Below are 20,345 nucleotides of genomic sequence, written 5' to 3' on the forward strand. Positions count from 1 at the left end.
CCCTCTGCTCAGAGATATTCCTCTTTGTGTTTTGCTCATCCAATAAATGTTTACTGAGAGCCCTCTGTGCACCAGATGCAGCTTAAGGCACTAGAAAATACGGCAAAGAGCAAAACAGATAAATACCCTTGGCGCCGTGGGGCTGGCCTTTGGCAGCGAGACCAGTGCTACAGCCATGGTCATGTTTTTCAGCAGGTGAGGCGGTAAGGTGTGATGCAGAAAGGGAGCCTGGGAGTGGGGTAAGGTTGAGAGAGAGGTGATGGAGTCTCTGCTGGCAGAGGCCTCACTGACAAGGGGCCTTTACTTAAAGGCTCCAGAGTGGTGGACTGAGCCACACAGGGACCTAGAAGAGAGTTATAGGTAGAAGACACAGCCAGTGGAAAGGCCCTGAGTGTACCCAGGGTGTGTTAGGAAAAGCAGGAAGGCCAGAGTGGCCAAGGCAGAGGGAGGGTGGTCAAAGGTCAGGTGAACCTCACGTAAGTCTCTGGATGGAGTGTGGAAAGATCTGGTACAGGTTCAACTGGGACTCTGTGGGACTGGGGGAAGGTAGGCCACAGCGGATGGAAGGAAGCAGGAAAGGAGTTAGGAGACAACTTCTGCAACTCAGGCTGGGCCCAGAGCTGAGAGGAGGGAGGGAGGGAGAGCCTGCATGCACATGTGGCAGCACCCAAGGGCTTCTGTCGGCACAAGACTCCATCTTCGCTGTTCTCTGGTGTCCAGGATGGAGCGGCCCTGGCCTTGTGTTCTGGCTGTCGGACACTCCTGACCTCGCCTCTGCTGTTTCCCCCACGGTTTGTCTGTTTCTGTCACAGGCACCAAGAGGGCCCCCGACCAGCTGGATTCTCTTCTTCCTAAATGTGGTTACCTCTTGTGTCCTGCTCACGAGGGTGGCTTCATCTTCCGAGCTCTGTACTCTGCCTGCTTTGTACAGAGAGAGGTGGGTTTGAGAAGGTGCTCATTTGCTGTGCTGGGATCCGAACTCAGGGCCTCACGCACACGCTAGGGCGCCCGGCAAGGCACGTTCACGGAGTCGCATACATATCCACTGAGTCGCATACATATCCGCCTTCTTTTGTTGTTGCTCTCAGACAGGGTCTTGCTATAAACCCATGGCTAGCCTGGGTTCATTGGCTGTGTAGACCAGGCTGGCCTCAAACAGAGGCCTCAGGGATCTGTCGGCCTCTGCCTCCCAAGTGCTGGGACTAAAGATGTACATTGCCTTCTCCAGTCCACCCCTCCCTCCCTCCCCCTCCCCCCTCCACACACCGCCCCTCCCCCCACCCACCCCACGTTCCCACCGCTGCCTTTAAATTTTTTTTTTTCCAGACAAGGTTTCTCAGTGTAGCCATAGCTGTTCTGGACTTGCTTTCTAGACTAGGCTGGCCTCACAGAGATCAGCCCGCCTCTGCCTCCCAAGTGCTGGGATTACAGGTGAAGCCTTTGCCCTTCCCCTCCTTATTTTTGTTTTGAGGCAGGGTATCTCTGTACAGGCTGGCACTGAACTCTCCCCGTAGCCCAAGCAGTCCTTGGATTTGTAATACTGCCTCAGCCTCCTGAACCCTGGGGTTATGGGTTTGCCCCCCCCACCCCCCAACCCCCCCCCACCCCCGTTCCTGGCTTACTACTCTCTCTTCAGCCCTACTGCTCCTCTCTCTTGTGTCATCGCTCCCCTTCCTGGCAGCCCCTCAGTCCCGTCCCTATATACCCTGTTTCACCAACCCCTCACCCCAGGGTTCACACTTGGTCTTCTTCCAGGGGTGAAGGGGTCAACCTAGGCACCTGTGGGACCCCTTGGTCTGACATATTGAAACTCTGCTACAGAAATGGCCATGTGCTGTTTGCTTAGTTGCTCACTTGTGTTCAGCATATCTCCCTCCCCGCCCCCATCTTTTATTTGCTGTTGTTTTTCCAGACAGGGTTTCTCTGTGTAGCCTTGGCTGTCCTAGACTTGCTTTGCAGACCAGGCTGGCTTACAGCTATCTGCCTGCCTCCGACTCCCCGAGTGCCCAGATGCCATGCTGTCTCTTTAAGGGTGACCTTCCTGAAAGGTGCAGCCCCAGGGGTCTCACCAGGGGCTCCCTCTGTGGGGGCTGCTGAGGTCCCCCCCAGTCCCTGAGGCCCTTCCACTTGCTTCTTAGCTCTTCCATGGGCCAGATGTCCAAGAGGCCAGCCAGCGTTGACTGTGCCCACAGGGAACAGAGGCTGACCTGTAATTGTGGCCTATTAACTTCATTTTCTTCTTTCATTTGCGCATGTGGATTTTGCCCGGCTTCCAGAAAGCAAATTATAGGTTGGAAATCAGAATGTTTCATAAAGGGGCAAAAAGGTTGAAGCTGAGCCATCGCTATGTAATGAAATGTCCCATGGTCACGTCGCGGCTGGATGAGCAGACCGTTCGCTGTCACCCCTCATTCATCCAGGTAAAAGCCTGGGAAGGTCTGGGGGTGGAGGTGGGGACCCCCCAGAGGTGGCGGGAGATGGGGAGTGGGGCTGGGTGGTGGCATCTTGGGCTAGCTTCCCTTCAAAGGCCTTGGGATGTAGCCCAGCAGGAGTGACAGAGACACAGGGTAGGCCCAGTCTCTGTGGACCTTGGTAGTACTGCCTGGGTGCCACCTTTCGACTGGGATTTTGTTGCCGTGAGCCATGTGGCCTCGAACTCACAGCAATCCGCCTGCCTCTGCCTCCCGAGTGCTGGTATTAAAGGCGTGTGCCACCACCGCCCAATGAGAAGAGTTTCTTGTGTGTGTCCCAAGGACAGTGGAGGACAGAGGACAGTTCTCTGGACAGAGCCTCCTGCTTGCAGCTCCGTGTCAGGCTAGCTACCTTCAAACTTGCGGGCATTCTCCTGACTCTGCCTCCTGTCTATAGGAATGCTGAGACCACAGACCCCAGCTACTGCACCTGGCTTTATGTGGGTTCTGTGGATACAAGTGCAGGCCTTTACATTTTTTGAGGCAAGTGCTTTATCCACAGAACAATTTCCCCAGCTTTGGCTCCTTTTTTATACCTAGGTCATATCAAAGCTTTATAGACATCAGGGTTGGGGCTGTGCCCAGTCCCAGCAACACAGGCCTTGGCATAGTCCAGCTGTGTGACGTCATTGCCTGGCGGCGTCCTTAAGCTCAAGTTTACTCTGTAGCCCTGGGACAGAGAGAGACTTGGCTGGGAGCAGGGGAGGGTCGCGAACCCACAGAAGCAATGAGCCTGCCACACAGAGAAAGGCCTAAGCAACTGAACTCAAGCTTTCACTTCCTCAGCACAGCTTATCTTCCCACTCACCCCGCTGTGCCAGGCGTAGATGCTACTGCTTTGCGCTTTGCTTATTTTGGTGTTAAGGACGGAACTCAGGACTTGGCATCTATTAGGCAAGTGTTCACCCACTGAGCCACGCCCCTGCCCCTCACTGATGGATTCCAGGCCAGTGCTCCACCACTGAGCCACGCCCCTGCCCCTCATTGGTGGATTCCAGGCCAATAGTACCCCACCACTGAGTCACGCCCCTGCCCCTCACCGATGGATTCCAGGCCAGTGCTCCACCACTGAGCCACGCCCCTGCCCCTCATTGGTGGATTCCAGGCCAATAGTACCTCACCACTGAGCCACGCCCCTGCCCCTGCTCTGCTAATGCTGACCGCAGGCAGGAGGTTCTGTTTACTTCTCGATCCTATAGAGTGGACGTGAGAGTTGATTGGGGTCCCGTTGCCGACAATGGCAGAATGGGGGCTATGAGCCCCAAGTCTAATGGGCCCTGGCAAACTAGAACAGGCCCCTTTGATGAGCAGCCACTCAACCTCTGCCCGGTCTTGCTAGAATTTTCAGCTTTTAAAAGAGAAACAGGAAATCTGTAACTGTGTGTGAAATTACATTGTAAAAAGTGGGCTTCTGGTTGGGGAAAGTAACTCAGTGTTCGAGTGCTTGCCTAGCATGTGTGAGGCCCCGGGCTCCTCAGCAAGGGAAAAAATGTTCACTTTATTCCTCAAACAGGTTTTGTTTGTTTGTTTTTGTTTTTTTGTAGTTGTTTATTTTACTTATTTTGGTACAAGGGTCTCATGTGCCTTAGGATGGCCTCAAACTCACTATGTAGTAAAGGGTGAACCTCTGACTCTCTCACTTCCATCTCCCAAGGGCTAGGTGACACCACACCTGGTTTATGTGCCAGTGGCTTCATGCATGCTAAGGGAACACCCCCAACTGAATCACATCCCCAGCATCCAAATATATTAACTTTAGAGCTGGGTGTGGTGGCACACACCTTTAATCCCAGCACTCGGGAGGCAGAGGTGGGTGGATCACTGTGAGTTCGAGGCCAGCCTGGTCTACAAAGTGAGTCCAGGACAGCCAACGCTATACAGAGAAACCCTGTTTTGAAAAAAAAAAAGTTAACTTTAATTTTGCAACTACTGAGTGGCCAAGCAGAGTGCTGACCCTAGAGCTGGGCTTGATGGTGCACATCTGGAATCTAGCACTCAGGAGGGTAAGGCAAGAGGCTTGCAGGTTTGAACTCAGCTTGGGCTACAGGGCAAGACCCTCCCAGCAAGTGGGTAAAGGCGCTTGCCACCAAGCCTGAGTTTGATTCCTGGAACCCACATAGTAGGAGGAGAGAGCTGCCTTCTGCAAGTGGTCTCCTGACTTTGCCTTGAAAAACAAAAACAAAAACAAACAAAACAAAAAAAGAAGCATCCGTGAGGCACATCCTGAGTGACAGGCTCTATACTGCAGTTAGATGGTCAGATCTGAATGGACCTTAGCCCTGCCCGTGGAGGACGTGCAGTTCCACCCTCGTCTTTTCTGGGCTCTGAAGTGAGTGTGCTAGGGACACCGAGGAAGAGCTGAGCAGAGTTTGGGACCCCCCAACTCTGCACCTCCTTCCGGCATCTGGAGTTTTCTCTGCCTCTCAACTTTAAGGAGTGGTACCTGAGGCAGAGGGATTCTTTGTTTGTTTTTGTTTTTCGAGACAGGGTTTCTCTGTGTAGCCTTGGCCGTCCTGGGCTCACTTTGTAGACCAGGCTGGCCTCGAACTCACAGCGAACCGCCTGCCTCTGCCTCCCAAGTGCTGGGATTAAAGACGTGTGCCACCACGCCCGGCCGTGAGGCAGAGGGATTCTTAGGTCCCACTGTGGTCATGCCAGGCAGGGTGTTGCTGTTCCTAAGAGTCATAGGCCTTTTCCTAAAGATCCCCCAGTGTAGCTTTGCGGCGTGGGTTTGACAGTCTAGGTCTGATCGCTTCTCTTTACACTGGCCTGTAATTTTGAGAGCGGCCACCAGGGGGACAAGGTTGCCCGTGTCACACAACACTGGACAGAAACCGGGAGGAAACCGGAGCTCGTAGCCAGCCAAGCTCCCACTTTGTCCCTTTTGACCTGCCCAGATCCCTAGTGTCCCTCCCCAGTAAAGGTGTTGGAACCTACGGAACCTTCATACCCCTGGGTGGAGTCACCGAGAGTCGGCTGCACTGGAGCAACGGGACTCAGCTGCCCCGTTCTCCTCTGTTTCCCCCACTCCGCTGTCATAGACCCTCACCACCTCGTCGAATTGACTGATTCATTCCTGGTGACTTCTGCAACCGCTTCCACGGCTGCACCTTGAACTTGCATTAAGTTTTAATTAAAGCCGTTACACCAGCCTTGCCCTTGGCTAAATGCAGCTGTGGGGCACAGGGCACATAGATATTTAATACTCTGCCTCTCCCCGCTGATGGCACAGGGTGCCCAAGGGTGTACCCGAGCCATGCCCTGCTCGCAGTGATCTGCGAGCTTGCTTAAGTGTGCCCACAAGCCCCGAGCGGGGAGGCTGCGCAATAACTATTCATTGCCCTGGGTTAAGTGTGCCCAGGGGCACCGGTAAACTCAATGCTGTGATTACCAATTGCTCCCAGGGAAGACTACCCGAGGTCCTGCTGAGTGTCTGCCGGCCCTAAATATAGTCTGCGCGTGGCCACTTAAAGGGCATGGTGGGGTTGGACTGTGCGCTTGATCCCAGTTCCTTTTGCTCTTTACACAAAATTGCTCCCTCTGTGGGAAAGCCCAGCCTCCCGGGCTGCCCTGGGCTGTGGGTATAGGGACCAGAGGGAGCCTTTGGTGGCCAACCTGGGAAATGTTGAATCCCTTTATCATCTGGCCAAACCTCAGATGTCTTTCCCCATTCCTTCCTCTCTGGCCCCCCGAAGTGAAGTCAGAACCCCCAAGGTGAGGAAATTACAGGCTTCTTGTGGGCTGTGCTTAGCCTGTTGGCAATGGTGGGAGACGGCAATGTGGGGACTTGGGGAGTGGGGGAGGGGGATGGCTCCCTGAAGCGGGGGTGGGGTGGGGGGTGGTTGAGGGGGAGCAGCCCAGCTGAGGTATTGACAAGGTTGAGGAGATGGGGGCCACCCCCAACTCTATCCACTTGCCTCTGGGCCTGGAGGAATGGATTCTGTACATCATGGGAGGAGTGCAGCCAAACCGGGAGCATTGTCATGGTGCATTAGTCTTTTGTGGACTCCGTGTCCTTAACTATTATGGGTTAAGGGGAGGGGAGGAAGTCTCTCTCTGTTGGTCTTGATTCCGTCCTGTGCCTCAATCTCCCTGCCCATGCTTGCAGCAAAGTTAAAGGGGGTGGGGATGGGGGCGGGGGCGGCGGGGTGGAGGCAGCAGAAGGGTAAGCGGAGGGCTGTGAGGTGGCTCGGTGGCACTCCCACCCACGCCAGACAACCTGAGTTCTGTCTCCAGGACCCACATGGTAGAAAGAAACAGCTGGCTCCCCTAAGTTGTCCTTGGAACCCCTACATGCACGCTGTGGCAGGTGCGTGCCCCCACACATACACATTGACATAATAGATACATAAATAATGTAGTAAAAGAAATGTAAGTAAAGAGGGCAGCTGGGAACAGCTGGGCTCAGGCAGGTCCCTGGCCCACACCTTGAGGCTCGGGTGCAGCGAGGGAGCGGCTGTCCAGGCCTGCCTGAGACCATCTGTATTTTAGCATTGAAAGTTCTTCATTGGGGGAACCCGAGATGATTGGGCCTTCTAAACATGGTGCCATGGAGGGCGGGGTGGTGGTGGTGTAACACTCTTCCATCTTTGCTTAGTGGAATCCGCAGGGAAAGAAAAGTGTGAGGAAGGGACGGGTGACAGGGGGCGAGATGAGGTGGGAGGACCTGGAAGATATCGCACCCGGTCTCGTCTAGAACAGAAGGGCCATGCTGCACGCATGCACCACCCCCTCCACCTTGCCAGCTGTGCTCTGCACGCCAGCTGCCCTGTTGGCCTGGCCCAGGGCAGCAGCTGAGGCGACATCTCCCTGGGTCTGTTGACACTTGAGTCCCAGAGCATAAATGATTTTCCTTGTCTTAATGAGCAAACAACCGGGGGCGGCATGGCTCTCTCGCCGGACTCCTGCTGAGGCAATTGCAGAAGCCCTTGCTCTCTGACTCGCTCGCCTTTGCCCACAGCTTGCAGATGTTGCTTCCTCTCTCTTCTGCAGGTCTCTAGGCCCTTGCCTCCTCCAAGGAGCGATGGTGGACAGGTAGGTGAGGTAAGAGCATTGTTCTGGAAGGTTCTGCCAGGCTCTGAGGCAGAATGTTGTCACCTCCACGGCTCTTTTGTGGAGAGTGTCCATGGACAGCAGGACTCTTTGCAGGTCTGCATCTTGGCCAAACTGGCATTCCTCCTGGTACCCACTATGCAGAGGCCTGAAGGTGTCTGGAAAAAACCTGGTGGGGCCCTGCTGGGGTAGGAAGCCTCTAGGTCCTGTCATGCTAAGAGTCTGTCTGAAAAGTCCCAGTGGCAGGGCCGGGTGTGGTGGCGCACACCTTTAATCCCAGCAGATTCTGGGGGGCAGAAGCAGGTGGATCGCTGTGAGTTCGAGGACAGCCTGGTCTACAAAGTCCAGGACAGCCAAGGCTACCACAGGCAGGAGCTGGCTCCTTTGCAAGGCCGTCACCCCTTTCTGTTGTACACAGCTTTCCTCTCCCTGACTCCCCTCCTTTTCCTTCCTCCTCTTTTGTTCTGAGACAGAATTTCACTATACAGCCCTGACTGGCCTGAAATTTTCTATGTAGACCAGACTGGACTTGATCTCACAGAGATCCACCTGCCTCTGCTTCCTGAGTGTTGGGATCAAAGGTGTGTGTCACAATGCTCAGACCTCCTCCTCTTCCCCTTCCTCCTCCTCCTCCTCCTCCTCCTTTTTAAAGATAGGGCCTCATGCAGCCCAGGCTGGTCTTTAACTCACTAAGTGGCTGAGGCTGACCTTGAACTTCTGGTCCTCCTGCCTCTATCTCCTGAGTGCCAAGCAATGGAGACCTGAGTCACTACACCAGTGACCAGACTTTGCTCCTGGTCTTAGGTGTCCCCACAGCCACCTGGGAAGAGCCAGCCCCTCTTCCCCTCACCTCTTTGGGTCTTTGGAATCCATACAGGGCCATTCATACTAAAGTCTTTCCCCCAATTCTGGACTGGGGTGTGGTTCTTCCCTGTACCTCTTACATTACCAGGCACCCGTGTTTTTGTTTTTGTTTTTTTAAATCCCAGTGTCTTACTACAGGGTAGCAATGAGAGACCAGGTCAACAGGATGTCAGTCACGCTGGCCTGAATAGCACACATAGTCTGAGTGGCTGTCCCTGCTCTTTGGAGGCACAGAATGTTCATTTGTGCTCTAAGCATGCCTAAAAAAGGTCTGCTCAGCCGGGCGGTGGTGGCGCACGCCTTTAATCCCAGCACTTGGGAAGCAGAGGTAGGCGGATCGCTGTGAGTTCGAGGCTAGCCTGGTCTACAAAGCGAGTCCAGGACAGCCAAGGCTACACAGAGAAACCCTGTCTCGAAAAACAAAAAAAACAAAACAAAACAAAACAAAAACAAACAAAACAATACAACAACACCACAAAGGTCTGCTCCCCTGAAATATGAGGGCACCGGTGTCTCTAAGTAGCTGCCGTGCTCCTTGGCCCTGAGTGAGCATGTCTCCCTCCCTGATCAGCTGGACTGTGACTTTGCCTTATGTCTTCAGACCCCATGGCTGCTGTCCCTTCGAGGGGAGCTGGTGGCTTCTCTGGAGGACGCCAGCTTGGTGGGATTGGACGTGGAGATTGGTGCCACGGCAGTCACCATCCAAAGCCCAAGACAAGAACTTCTTCAGAGGCAGGAGGTCCGTGCTGGACTTCACGACATGCCAGGTTGCGGGAGGTGGGGGTGGGGCTCGGAACGGCTTTGTAGCCCGGCACCCCAAGGAGCGCTTTGTCACCCTGAAGTGCCAATTCACGTGTCCACCTGTGAGACTGGACAGATTTAGGCAGGCGGCTTTGAAAATTGGGGCCCATTAGCGCAAAGTGCTCTGCTCGGCAGATGAAGGGCTCCGGCAATCATGTATTCAGCGCGTCCTGATCATGGTGGCAGGAGCGTAATTACCGTCTCTTTAAATAGCCCAAAGTTGCCGTGTAAGAGAAGACGGCTCACATGACATTTGCTCCGAGCTTGCTTCCTGCTAAAAATATCCTGGCTAAATAATATTTCCTGGTTGCACGGGAGCAACAGGCCCTGGCCTGGCTTCTGACTCTTGGGGCTTTTGTTCAGAGATGAGGTGAAAGGTGGGGTGGGTAGGGTGGGCGCTTATGGAGGGAGTGTGCCTCTGGAAGGAACAGTGGCCACAGGGGGACCTTCCTGCTTCCCCAGGTGTGGAACACCTCCCTGGAGCTCCTGCCATTGTGGCTGGTGAGCGGTTCCTTTGCCTACTCCTTCGAGGCCGCGTGCCCACTGGGTAAGACCCAGCCCCAAGCTTGGCTGAGGACTTCTGAAGGCTTGGTGCTTGTGAGAGCAGCAGTCTGTGTGGGGCGTGACCGTGTGGACTGTCTACGGAGAGCAGAGGACCCTGCGATCAGGGAACTGTAGGGGCTCCAGGCAGGCTCTAGGGACAGTGATGAGAAAGGGTCTTCTTATTCTGCAAGGCTTAGCGGCCACACCCTCCTTTCTCACTTCTGCATTGTGAAGGAGCTGGGGACCCTGGAGGCAACTCTGCCGACCTCTAGGGAATTTTCACTCTAAAGATCTCACTATGCAGAGTTAAGATGGCTCAAAGGCTTTGTCCTATGTGGGTAAATGAGAGATGAGGAACCCTGCGGGTTTGATTAGAATTTTATCATGAAATAAGTTTCAGAGTGAGAACTCTGGGGAGTTCGGGAGCCTTGGGGGAATGTCCTTGCCAAGTCCGAACACATCTCTTACCCTGTTGGTACTATTTGAAATATCTTTATTTGGAGACAAATGCTTTCATTTAGCAACTGCAGTGCTGGCCCAGAAAGTCCCCGTGAGAGGGCTGACACAACAAAATTCTTGCTAAAGTGTAAACAACTGATATGAGTTGTGTTTCCTAACAGCCGCTTGTAATCGAAGGAGGACCAGGCAGGGTCGTGGAATACAGTGTTGGCAGAGAAAGGCCTTCCTACTCCTGGCACCTGCCTTTCGGTAGACCTTTCTCTCTCTCTCTCTCTCTCTCTCTCTCTCTCTCTCTCTCTCTCTCTCTCTCAGCTTTTCGAGACATGGTTTCTCTGTGTAGCCTTGGCTGTCCTAGACTCGCTTTGTAGACCAGGCTGGCCTCACAGCGATTCACCTACCTCTGCCTCCTGAGTGCTGGGATTAAAGGCGTGTGCCACCACGCCCAGCTCCCATAGACCTTCTCGAATGGCAGCATCCTCTGGGAGCTAGGCAGGGTGGCCTCCCCCACCCCCCACCCCCCCTCCCCCCCACCTTCTCTTATTTGTCCATGCAGGCATGGTCTGGGGACACTATGTCTCAGGGGGGCTGGTCACGGCTATGGCCTGGCTAAACCCCTGTGTGCCCACAACTCGTTTTCTGGATCTCGTTTCCTTCTTGCCCAGCATCATCCCAGCCAGGGCCGGAGATCTCAGTTCACATCCCCAAGCAGAGGCTGGGTCTGGTCAAAAGAGGATCCCTTGCTGAAGAGTCTCTGAGTCCCAGGTTTCTTCAGGTGCACCAGTCAGACACCTTCACAGTGGCAGAGGACAGGGACTTTGTGGTTGTCAGTATACCAGCCGTGCTGCTGCTCCAGAACCAGGTCAGTGGCCTGGTGGCACCGCCATGCTGCCTCCGAGGCCTCCTGCTCAGGCTACGGTTGGTACCAGAAGTCAGAAATGCAGACAGTGGGACTTTGGGGCTGGTTGAGTGGTAGCCTCCCCATTTAGACCCTGGAGGTTCAGCTTTGTTTCAGAGGTGGCCCCAACGGGGACAGCTACAAAGCATGGGAGGCACCTTGTCCTGTGTAACCAATGCGTTGCTGCCCTACAGCCATGCCAAGGAGCCGGAGACTCCCCAGGGACACAAGCTTTCTACAGGGTGGATCTGAGCCTGGACTTTGCAGAGATGGTTTCCCCAGTGCACTGGACGGTGGAGAACTTTTTCCAATGCGTGGGTAAGTGAGGGACCCTGAAAGCATTCCTGCTGGGTGACAGGTACATGCCACACAAGGTCTCGTTCCCTGCCCTGGGTTCACTCTCCTATGATGGTGTTTCATTCCCTGGATCGGAGGGCTCCCACGTGCAAGCAATGTAGTGATTCTGTCAGGCACGCTGCGGGAACTGGCTGAGACAAAGAGAGGCCTGGGTACCGACCGGATGGTGCAGAGGTACCTGGCTGTGGACGGGAGATGGAGGTAGGAGTGCATCAACTGGCCAGATCAGCCTCTGTGTGCGTGTGAGTGTGTGTGTGTGCATGCGTTCATGTGTGTGTGTGTGTGTGTACATGGATATGGAAGACAAAGGTTAATGTCCAACATCTGCCGTACCCACTCAACTTGCTTTCTGAGACAATCTCTCAACGGGCGGCCAGCTTACCTTTTCAGCTAGTCTGACCAGATAGTAAACATCAAAAATTACTGGGATTGCAAGTGCACACAGAGGCATGGGGCTCTAAAAAGCATTTCGCTGTGTTTCTTTGGTTTTGTTTTTGGTTTGTGTCTTCAAGATAAGGTTTCTCTGTATAGCCCTGGCCACTTAGGAACTCAGTCTTTAGACCAGACTGGCCTTGGACTCAGAGATCTACTCGCTTCTGCCTCCCAACTACTGGGATTAAAGGTGTGCATCACCACCACTCAGCTTTTTTTTTTTCTTAAAGGTGTATTTATTTACATGAGTGCTCTATTTGCATGTATACTATCTCTCTGGCTGGCCTGGAACTCACAGAGCTACATCTGCCTCTGCCTCTGCCTCCCAAGGGCTGGGATGAAAGGCCTGCTCCGCCAAGCCCAACTTAATTTTAATTTTCTTTTCAAACAAGGGTTCTAGAGATCTGAACTTGGTCCTCTTTCTTTTCTTTTCTTTTCTTTTCTTTCTTTCTTTTTTTTTTTTTTAAAGATTTTATTTATTATTATGTATACAGTGTTTTGCCTGCATGTACACCTGCACTCCAGAAGAGGGCACCAGATCACATTATAAATAGTTGTGAGGCACCATGTGGTTGCTGGGAATTGAACTCAGGACCTTTGGAAGAACAGACAGTGCTCTTAACCTCTGAGCCATCTCTCCAGCCCTTGGTCCTCTTTCTTATTCTTGTGTGGCAAGTGCTTTACTGACTGACCTATTTTCTGGTCCTCTATTTCTATTTCTGAGACAAGGTCCTAAGTGTGTAACTTTGGATAGTCTTACCCGGGTTCTAGGTTTGCCGGCACGTGCCACTTCTCTGAATGTTCCCTCAGTTTTCAGTTTAGTTTTTATTTTGGGAGACAGTCAGAGACTCATTTAGTCTAGGCTGGCCTTGAACTCACCACGTACATAGTCAAAGGTCACGTTGAGTTTCTGGCTCTTCTGCCTCTAGCCCACGAGTGCTGGGACCACAGGCACGTGCCACCATACCCTGTTCGTGAAGTACTGGTGATCCAACCCAGGGCTTCGTGTATGCCAGGCAACCACTTTACCCACTAAGCTACATCCCTAGTCTTCACCTCAGTTTTTTTTTTTTCACTCCAATCTGGAACACAAGGATCCCAGAACCTGCCACAAACACTGCATTAGACAGTGGTGACCCAGAAGAGCACCTGGCACCAGGATACGCCATCTCTGTGTGGGCTCCCGGTTCCTCAGGTTTAGTCGGTGCCTCAGACTCCTTAGCAGAGAAGCTTTCGTCTCTGCATCCTTCCTCCAAGGGGAGCTGCCTTTTGAACACTACGTATGAACTCTGCACAGGATGCTGCAGCCCTGTCTCGAAGGGGGGTTTCGGTGAAAGCCGCGCTACCAGACAACCTGGTATTCACACATGCAAAACCACCAGGAGCAAAACCCATTCAAATCCAGCACGAGGAAATACACATAATTCACAAATGATGTCAATCACTTTCATCTTAGACTTTCCTAACTGTCCTCAATAGAAGACAGACGGGAAGGAGATTGAACTCAGATGTTAAAAGTGCAAGAATGCCCCGTTACCAGGATATGATGTCTCGGTGCTGCATAAAAATGTAATTATATTCAGAACTATATTTAAAGATTAAAAGGGGGACTGCCTACCACATCTAGCCCCAAACTCAGAATTAGAAACAAAGACAAAGGCCGGGATGGGTTGGGGTGGGGGGAGGGGGAGAGGTGGCGTTAGGACGGGTCTGCTAAAAATGGAAATATTTCTCAAAAGTTTTTTTTACATGTTTCGGCTGCTTTTGTTTTAACAGTTTCCTGCGGCACTGATATTGATTTTGAAAGGGAGGGCTGCAACTCTACCCGGCCAGTGTGCACCAAGCGCTTGCAATGGGAGAGGTGGGAAGGGCGCAGAGGCCACCAGATGGGGGTCTCTTCAGCAGCCTGTGAGGGGAGATAAGAGACTTCTAGGGAGTCTCTTGGAAGGCAGGTGGACTCACGGGGAGGTGCTGAGCGTGAGATGGACTATGCCCTGGCCTCTGAAGGATAGGTAGGTTCTTCACAGGAAGATAATGAATAAAATACGAAAATAGCAACAGCAATAAAAACATTTTAGGAATATTTTTTTTCCCTCCCTAGGAAGATTTACACGGGGAAAGAATGTTCCCTTTCTGGTTTTATTAATTTCATATCAGCGGGCGGAATGAATCTCTCTCCTCCCTGGTCCCCAGCGCACCTCCTCTGTACCTCCCCGCAGCTTCTAGGGCTTTCTGTTCTTTTTATAGTTTCTGCTCTGAGCTTCTGACTTCCCTGCAGTCTGGAAGCCTGGGGAGCAGGGGCTGCTGCGTCTCCTGTAGTTTTTCTTCTCCAGGTTTTTCCATCTTGCCTTAGCAAATGCTTGCTAGACCCAGTTTTCACCAGGAATTTTCACAAAATGTTTTCCTTTTGCCAATGTGCCAATATGCGACTGGTGAATTAGAATACAAATGGATGAGTTGGGCAGCGGTGTTGCGCACCTTTAGTCCCAGCGCTCGGGAGGCAGAGGCGAATCTTTGTGAGTTTGAAGCCGGCCTGGTCTACAAAGTGAGTCCAGGATAGCTAGGGCTACACAAGAAAACCCTGTCTCATAAAAACAAAACAAAAGAATATAAACTGCCTCTCTTTTTTTTTTTTCATTTAAACTGCCTGTCTTGAAAAACAAAACAAAACAAAACCTCTTGCTGGGCATGGTGGCACACATCTTTAATCCCAGTGCTTGGGAGGCAGAGACAGGCAGATCACTTGTGAGTTCAAGGCCAGCCTGGCTTACAAAGTGAGTCTACAACAGCCAAGGCTATACAGAGAAACCCTGTCTCGAAAAACCAAAAAAAAAAAAAAAAAAAAAAAAAAAGGAAGAAAAAAAGAAAAGAAAAAGAAAAAGAACTGGTTACCTAAGTGCCTGTGGCTATGGAACTTTTCTTTCAGATTTGTTCATTTTGTTTCTTGTGGATGGGTGCTTTGCCTGCATGTGTGTCTATGTACCATGCTTGTGCCTGGTGCCCTCAGAGTCAGATGAGGGCACCAGATCCCCCTGGAACTTACAAGGTACAGGTGGTTGTGACATGCCACATGGGTGCTGGGAACGGAATCCAGATCTTCTGAAAGAGCAGCCGCTGGTCTTAGCCCCCAAGCTGTCTCTTCAGTCCTGGGTTATAGATTAAAAAAAAAAAAAGAGTCTCCCTCTTCCTTGACAAAATGAAAACCACACCAAAGCAGTATTTAAGAGCATCCTAACTATTTCAGATGGCAGCTTCTGAGAGCGATGGAGTAAGTGGGGTGCCCAGCCCCAGAAGAGAAAGTTGACGGTAGTGATAGTGGGGTTATGACTACAGTCCTCTTCACTTTTTTTTGTTTTGTTTTGTTTTTCAAAACAGGGTCTCTCTGTGTTATCCTTGCTTGTCCTGGGCTCTCACTTTGTAGACCAGGCTGGCCTCGAACTCACAGAGATTCACCTGCTTCTGCCTCCGAGTGCTGGGATTAAAGGCCTGTGCCACCACGCCTGGCTCTTCACCTTCTGAAGTTGGGGTGAATGCTAGGAAAATGGCTCAGCAGGTAAAGGTGCTTGCTGTTGAGCCTAATAGCCTGGGTTTGAACCAGTGAGGGTATGGACACTCAGGGCCCAGGCGTGGGGTGACAGAGCAGCAGTGGAGTTTAGGACAAGAAGAGGCAGGTGGACGGACAGTCAGGGGCAGCGGAAGCCACCAGACTTCCTGAGAAGAGACACATGTGACTTCTCTGGAGATGCATCTGAGAGGTTTCTGCCTTGTGACACGGTGGGCCATGGTGGCTGAGTCTGTTCATTTTTCTGTGTGAAGCTGACTGGAGAAAGTGTCCCCCAAGAGCTGAGTGATTTAAGAGTGAGTTCAAGAACAGCCTGCCTCAGACATAACAACACAACAAGACGTTTACGAAATCGCACCACTCTGGGCTGGAGAGATGGCTCAGAGGTTAAGAACTCCGGCTGCTCTTCCAGAGGTCGTGAGTTCAATTCCCAGCAACCACATGATGGCTTACAACCATCCATAATGAGATCTGGTGCCCTCTTCTGGCCTGCAGCAGTTATTTGCAGGTAGAACACTATATATGAATAAAAATAAAATAAAATAAAATCACACCACTTTAAGCATCCTGTAGGATGAACCTAGAATGTTTAAGTGACTATACTGGACCTACAGATTAGGAGTTGCTACTTAGCATGTCTGGGGGATGCCACAGCATCTGGTACGCAGAGGCCAGGGATGCTGCCGATCATCTTAAAATGCACAGGATGCCCCGCCCCACAGGACAGCATGGTCTGGTCTAGAGCATCAGTAGTGCTTGGGCTGGTTAACCTGAGAATGCATAGACAGGGAACACTACCCAGTTCTGACTGACACCCGTGACTGGGCCAAATCAGTGAATTGTACCTCAAAATAGGAGATGGCTCTACGCGGAAACCAGCTGGTAGCATCCGGGCTGAGCAGTGGGCTGGGGCCAGGTAGTCTTTGCAGAAACTTGGGTTTATATATTTTATTTTATTTTTTAATATATTTTATTAGTTTATTCATATTATGCTTCAATTGTTATCCTATCCCTTGTATCCTCCCATTCCTCCCTCCCTCCCTTACTCCCATTTTCCCCTTACTCCCCAAGGGGGACCTCCTCCCCCTGTATCTGCTCATAGGGTATCAAGTCTCTTCTTGGTGGATTTATATATTTTAGGTTTGTTAGTTTTGGGGACAGAGTCTCAAGCCCAGACCAGCCTTGAACTTACTATTCAAGGATGATCTTGAACTTCTGATTCTTCTGCTAACACCTTCTGAGTTGCTGGGATCACAGGGGTGTGCCACCATACTTGGATTATGCCGTGCAAGGTTTGTGCGTGCTAGGCAAGCAGTCTACCAACTCAGCCGCATTTCTAGCAACTTAATTTTAAAGGCCTGTGAGAGTCTGCCATGGGGGAAGCTCCTACCTAGCTCAGTGCTGGGTGCTAACCACTAGGCTTCCATTCCCTGGGTATGGGGATGGATGCTCATAGCTGGCGTGACTGGTATCAGGAAGAGCTGCACTTCCTTAAGGGGAAGGCTGAGTTCTGCTTTCCATTTTGAAAGGTTCAAGAGAAGAGTCACTTGTCCCAACAGCCACACCAAGTGCTACTCTTCCCACCCTGCCCCCTGGATGGGAGACTACTCTGGCGGAAATGCCAACTGCTGCTTTCTCCCAGTTCCTGATCCCACGAACGGCTGCCGCGGAGGAGCTCCCTCAGCATCTCGTGCCCCAGCCTGATAAAGAGACCACCAAAGCAAACCCACAGGTGTGCCCTTTGTGCCCTGGTCCCCAGCCAAGAGTCTGGTCCCCGTCGTGAGGCAGGGATGGCCTCAACTGGGCCTAAGCCCTTTCTTTTATCATCATTCATTCTAAGACAGTCACTCTCTGACACCGCCCCCCTTCCGTCCCCCCCCCTGCCCCTCCCCCCCCCCCCCGCCCCGCAGCCAACCCCACCCCCACCCACCCCTGCCAGTCACATTTCTTCCTTAAATTCAGAATGTCTCCCGAGGAGAGCAGAGACCTAGAGCACTTCCACCTGAGGACAGAGCCCTTCCATCTTACCTGGCTCTTAGCCTTTCTGTGCCCTGAGATGTGATTGTAGGAAGCAGCAGTAGAGACAGCACCTTTATTCTCAAATCGGGGGGCGGGGGTGTTTGTCAGAAACTGAGGCATGCCCCAACAGTTTGGTAGCGAAAGTCCTGGAGGCAGGCCTAGAAGCCCAGCCTGAGGCCAGCGTCCCCATAACCTTCTCTGGGCTGAGGTCTGCAGGGTGACCAGGATCACAGGCTTTTCTTTTTGATGCTTTTTGTCTCTCTGTGGCAGGAACTGACAGCACCATTTATGCAAATGACTAGACCTGCAGGAGGAACCCGGGTGTCCGTGGCTTCCCGCTTCTCGTCCAGTGCGATGCGACAGCACCAGGGTCCTCAGACTCCTCCAGAGAAAGCAGACTTAATTCCACATTCCCAGGATCCAGCCGCAGTCCCCTCAGAGCATACAGAAGCTTCCCAGAAGGGCCCAGGGCCCTCACATTCCGTCTCCCTGCCTCCCAATTCCCTGACCACACATTTGTTTTCAGACATCCCCTTTTCTGTGTGGCCTTCCAGGCCATCTGATGGTCCCCAAATGCTCCAGGGTTCTGAGCCATCTGTTACCCTAACTGAAGTTCCAAGAGCCGTGAGAGCTGAGCAGGACCCTGCCCAGCCACCAGGAAGTCCCTTCCCACTCGGAGAATTGTCAAGCGAGACTGTGAATTCAACAGAGTCTATTGAGAGGGAGCCTGGCCACATCAGCGGGCAGTTTCCGCCATTGGCAAGGTCCTTCATGAGCAGCCAGGCTAAAGAGGGGTGGATTTTCCACCATCCCCCCAGGAGGCCTCAGGAGATACTACCTAAAATCGAGACCCAGGAGTCAGCGCAGAATGACCATGCTCCCTCTGCAGAGGGGGCCAGAGGGTACCTGAGCCTGTCAACCTCAGAATCCAATCAGGCCATGGAAGGGCTGGGACTCACGGTCTTGCTGGGAACAGATGCCACATTCACCACCCCAAGAGGGAGGCAGCCAGATGCCAGGGTCCCTCTGGGGACCTCAAGTCCAGGGCCTGTTGGAAGGCACAGGGTGGGCCTGGCAGTTCTCCAGACATTTCCCAAGGGCCTCCTGGCTTCCACCTCTGAGAAGCCTTCAGCGCCTTCTGAAGGAGGTGCCGACAGAACCCTGCAGCCAGAGTCAGCGTCTGCAGGGCCTGAAGGCCAGCATGACCTGGGGGCTGCACACACAGCCAGTCCCCTGCCTTTCACACACCCAAAGCCCTCTGGTTCCTACAGAAACCATATTGCCCTGCTTCCGTGAGCCTGAGAAACCCCTCCCTGATGGTTAGGAGTTAATGGCGTCCAGGTTGGCCCACACCCCTGAGAGCCACCAGCCTCCTGAGCTTTAGCGCACGTGGAAGGGCGCTTTGAGAGGCTCCCTTGCTGAGCTTTTCTGGAGACTTCAGGGGCGAGTCATAGTGTCCAGGGAGGGGAGGCACAGGGGAAAGGAACACACCACACCGTGTCCCTACTTCCCTTGTGGCTTGGGACATGACAAGAACCCTTGGCCTCTTTGAGCTGGCCCAGCTGTGTTTTGCATCTTCTCTCACTGTTAAATCTGGGAAGGCATCTGGGCAGGGTGCTGGCCCTATAGCTGGGCCCACCTGTGTCTCGGGTTCTGCTCCGAATGTCTCAAGTCTAGCTTTATAACCTCAGCAGGGAGGACAGTAGCCTTTCCGAGCCTCAGTTTCCCCATCAGTTGAATGGAAAGGATGTGAGTTCTGCCCCGTGGGTTTATTGAAGGGCGTGGACAAGAGCCACATATAGTTTTGAATGTGGAGCCCCGGCCAAGCATGCTGGGAAACCCAAGGGAGGACAATGGGGTGTCACCCTTCTGGCTTGGACAGACCCATTGACCTGCAGTCACCCAGAGCTCTCAAACTCTGTGGCCCAGAAGCCCAGCTGTGGCCAGGCATAGTGACCTGGGCCGGAACCCCACTCAGGGCTTCCCTGAGAGGGCAGTGCCTCACGCCCCCCCACCCCCAGCCCCCCACCCCCACCCCCGGGGCCGACCTATGGCTGGAAGTGGGATTTGAAATGCAGCCAAGAGGAGGAGGCCAGCGGCAATGCCAGCCCTGAATGCGAACTAAATAAATAAATAAATAATCAGGGATGTCTTGGCTGATAAACGGTCCCTACCTCGAAGATGACTTCTCCCCCCTGCGTGCCCCCCTTCTTCCTCTTTCTCTGGGCAGATCCATCCCAGGCAAAGGCTTAATAGCCCCATTTAAGGCTTTTCCTTTTCACCACGGAATTGAGCTGCTCCTGCCATTACAAGGTTTTCAGCTTCTCTCTGAAATCAAATTACTGACTCCATTTAATTTTTTAAAAGCTCAGATGATTTCCCTTCTTGAATCCGAACCGTGACTCCTAGGCCAGCCCCCTCCTCTGCCCCCCAACCCCCCTCCAAACCCCCCTCCCCACGGCACATCCCCTGCGGTTAACTGCTGCCTGGGGATGGCAGCCCCCATGCCAAGGCAAGCCTGACACCTAGAGGGGGAAGGCAACAGAAGACAGGCCAGGTCCCCACATCCTGGGCACATGGCTAGGTGGTCTCAGCTCCCCCCATCCCCCATGGGTCTGTAAACTCACAGGAGCCCAGGGATCCCATGCTGGAACACCTTCAGATGCTAGGGAGATGAGTGGTCAGAGGGCAGCCTGATACCCTGGGCTCATGGCCATTCTGCAGACAACCGCCATCCCAACCCCACTTCCGCCACGTGTGTTCGAGACTCCATGCTGTTCGAGACTCCATGCCTTGACAGTCTATGGGGCCATTCCTTTGTACCAGGTGCCATTCCAGCTCCAAGGAGGCCCTCTAGACAGAGAAAAGTCCTTCATTCATGTGTGTGTGT

At 52.9% G+C, this 20,345-nt stretch overlaps 1 protein-coding gene across 1 annotated transcript in view; it reads left to right on the forward strand.

Annotated features, from left to right (window-relative positions):
* CIROZ (ciliated left-right organizer protein containing ZP-N domains) overlaps positions 1-19,596 on the forward strand; it is a 38,340-nt gene extending 18,744 nt beyond the window's left edge. Inside the window, 10 exon segments of the mRNA XM_084786295.1 lie at positions 813-937; positions 2,277-2,420; positions 7,464-7,505; positions 8,989-9,126; positions 9,651-9,735; positions 10,853-11,049; positions 11,280-11,403; positions 16,996-17,168; positions 17,726-18,694; positions 18,696-19,596. Coding sequence (XP_084642421.1) covers positions 813-937; positions 2,277-2,420; positions 7,464-7,505; positions 8,989-9,126; positions 9,651-9,735; positions 10,853-11,049; positions 11,280-11,403; positions 16,996-17,168; positions 17,726-18,694; positions 18,696-18,779 — 2,081 coding nt within the window. The 3' untranslated portion in view covers positions 18,780-19,596.
* Positions 19,597-20,345: the final 749 nt, after the last annotated feature.

The sequence above is a fragment of the Acomys minous genome, assembly GCF_964271855.1.
Source record: "Acomys minous genome assembly, chromosome: 6".
NCBI classification, from domain to species: domain Eukaryota; kingdom Metazoa; phylum Chordata; class Mammalia; order Rodentia; family Muridae; genus Acomys; species Acomys minous.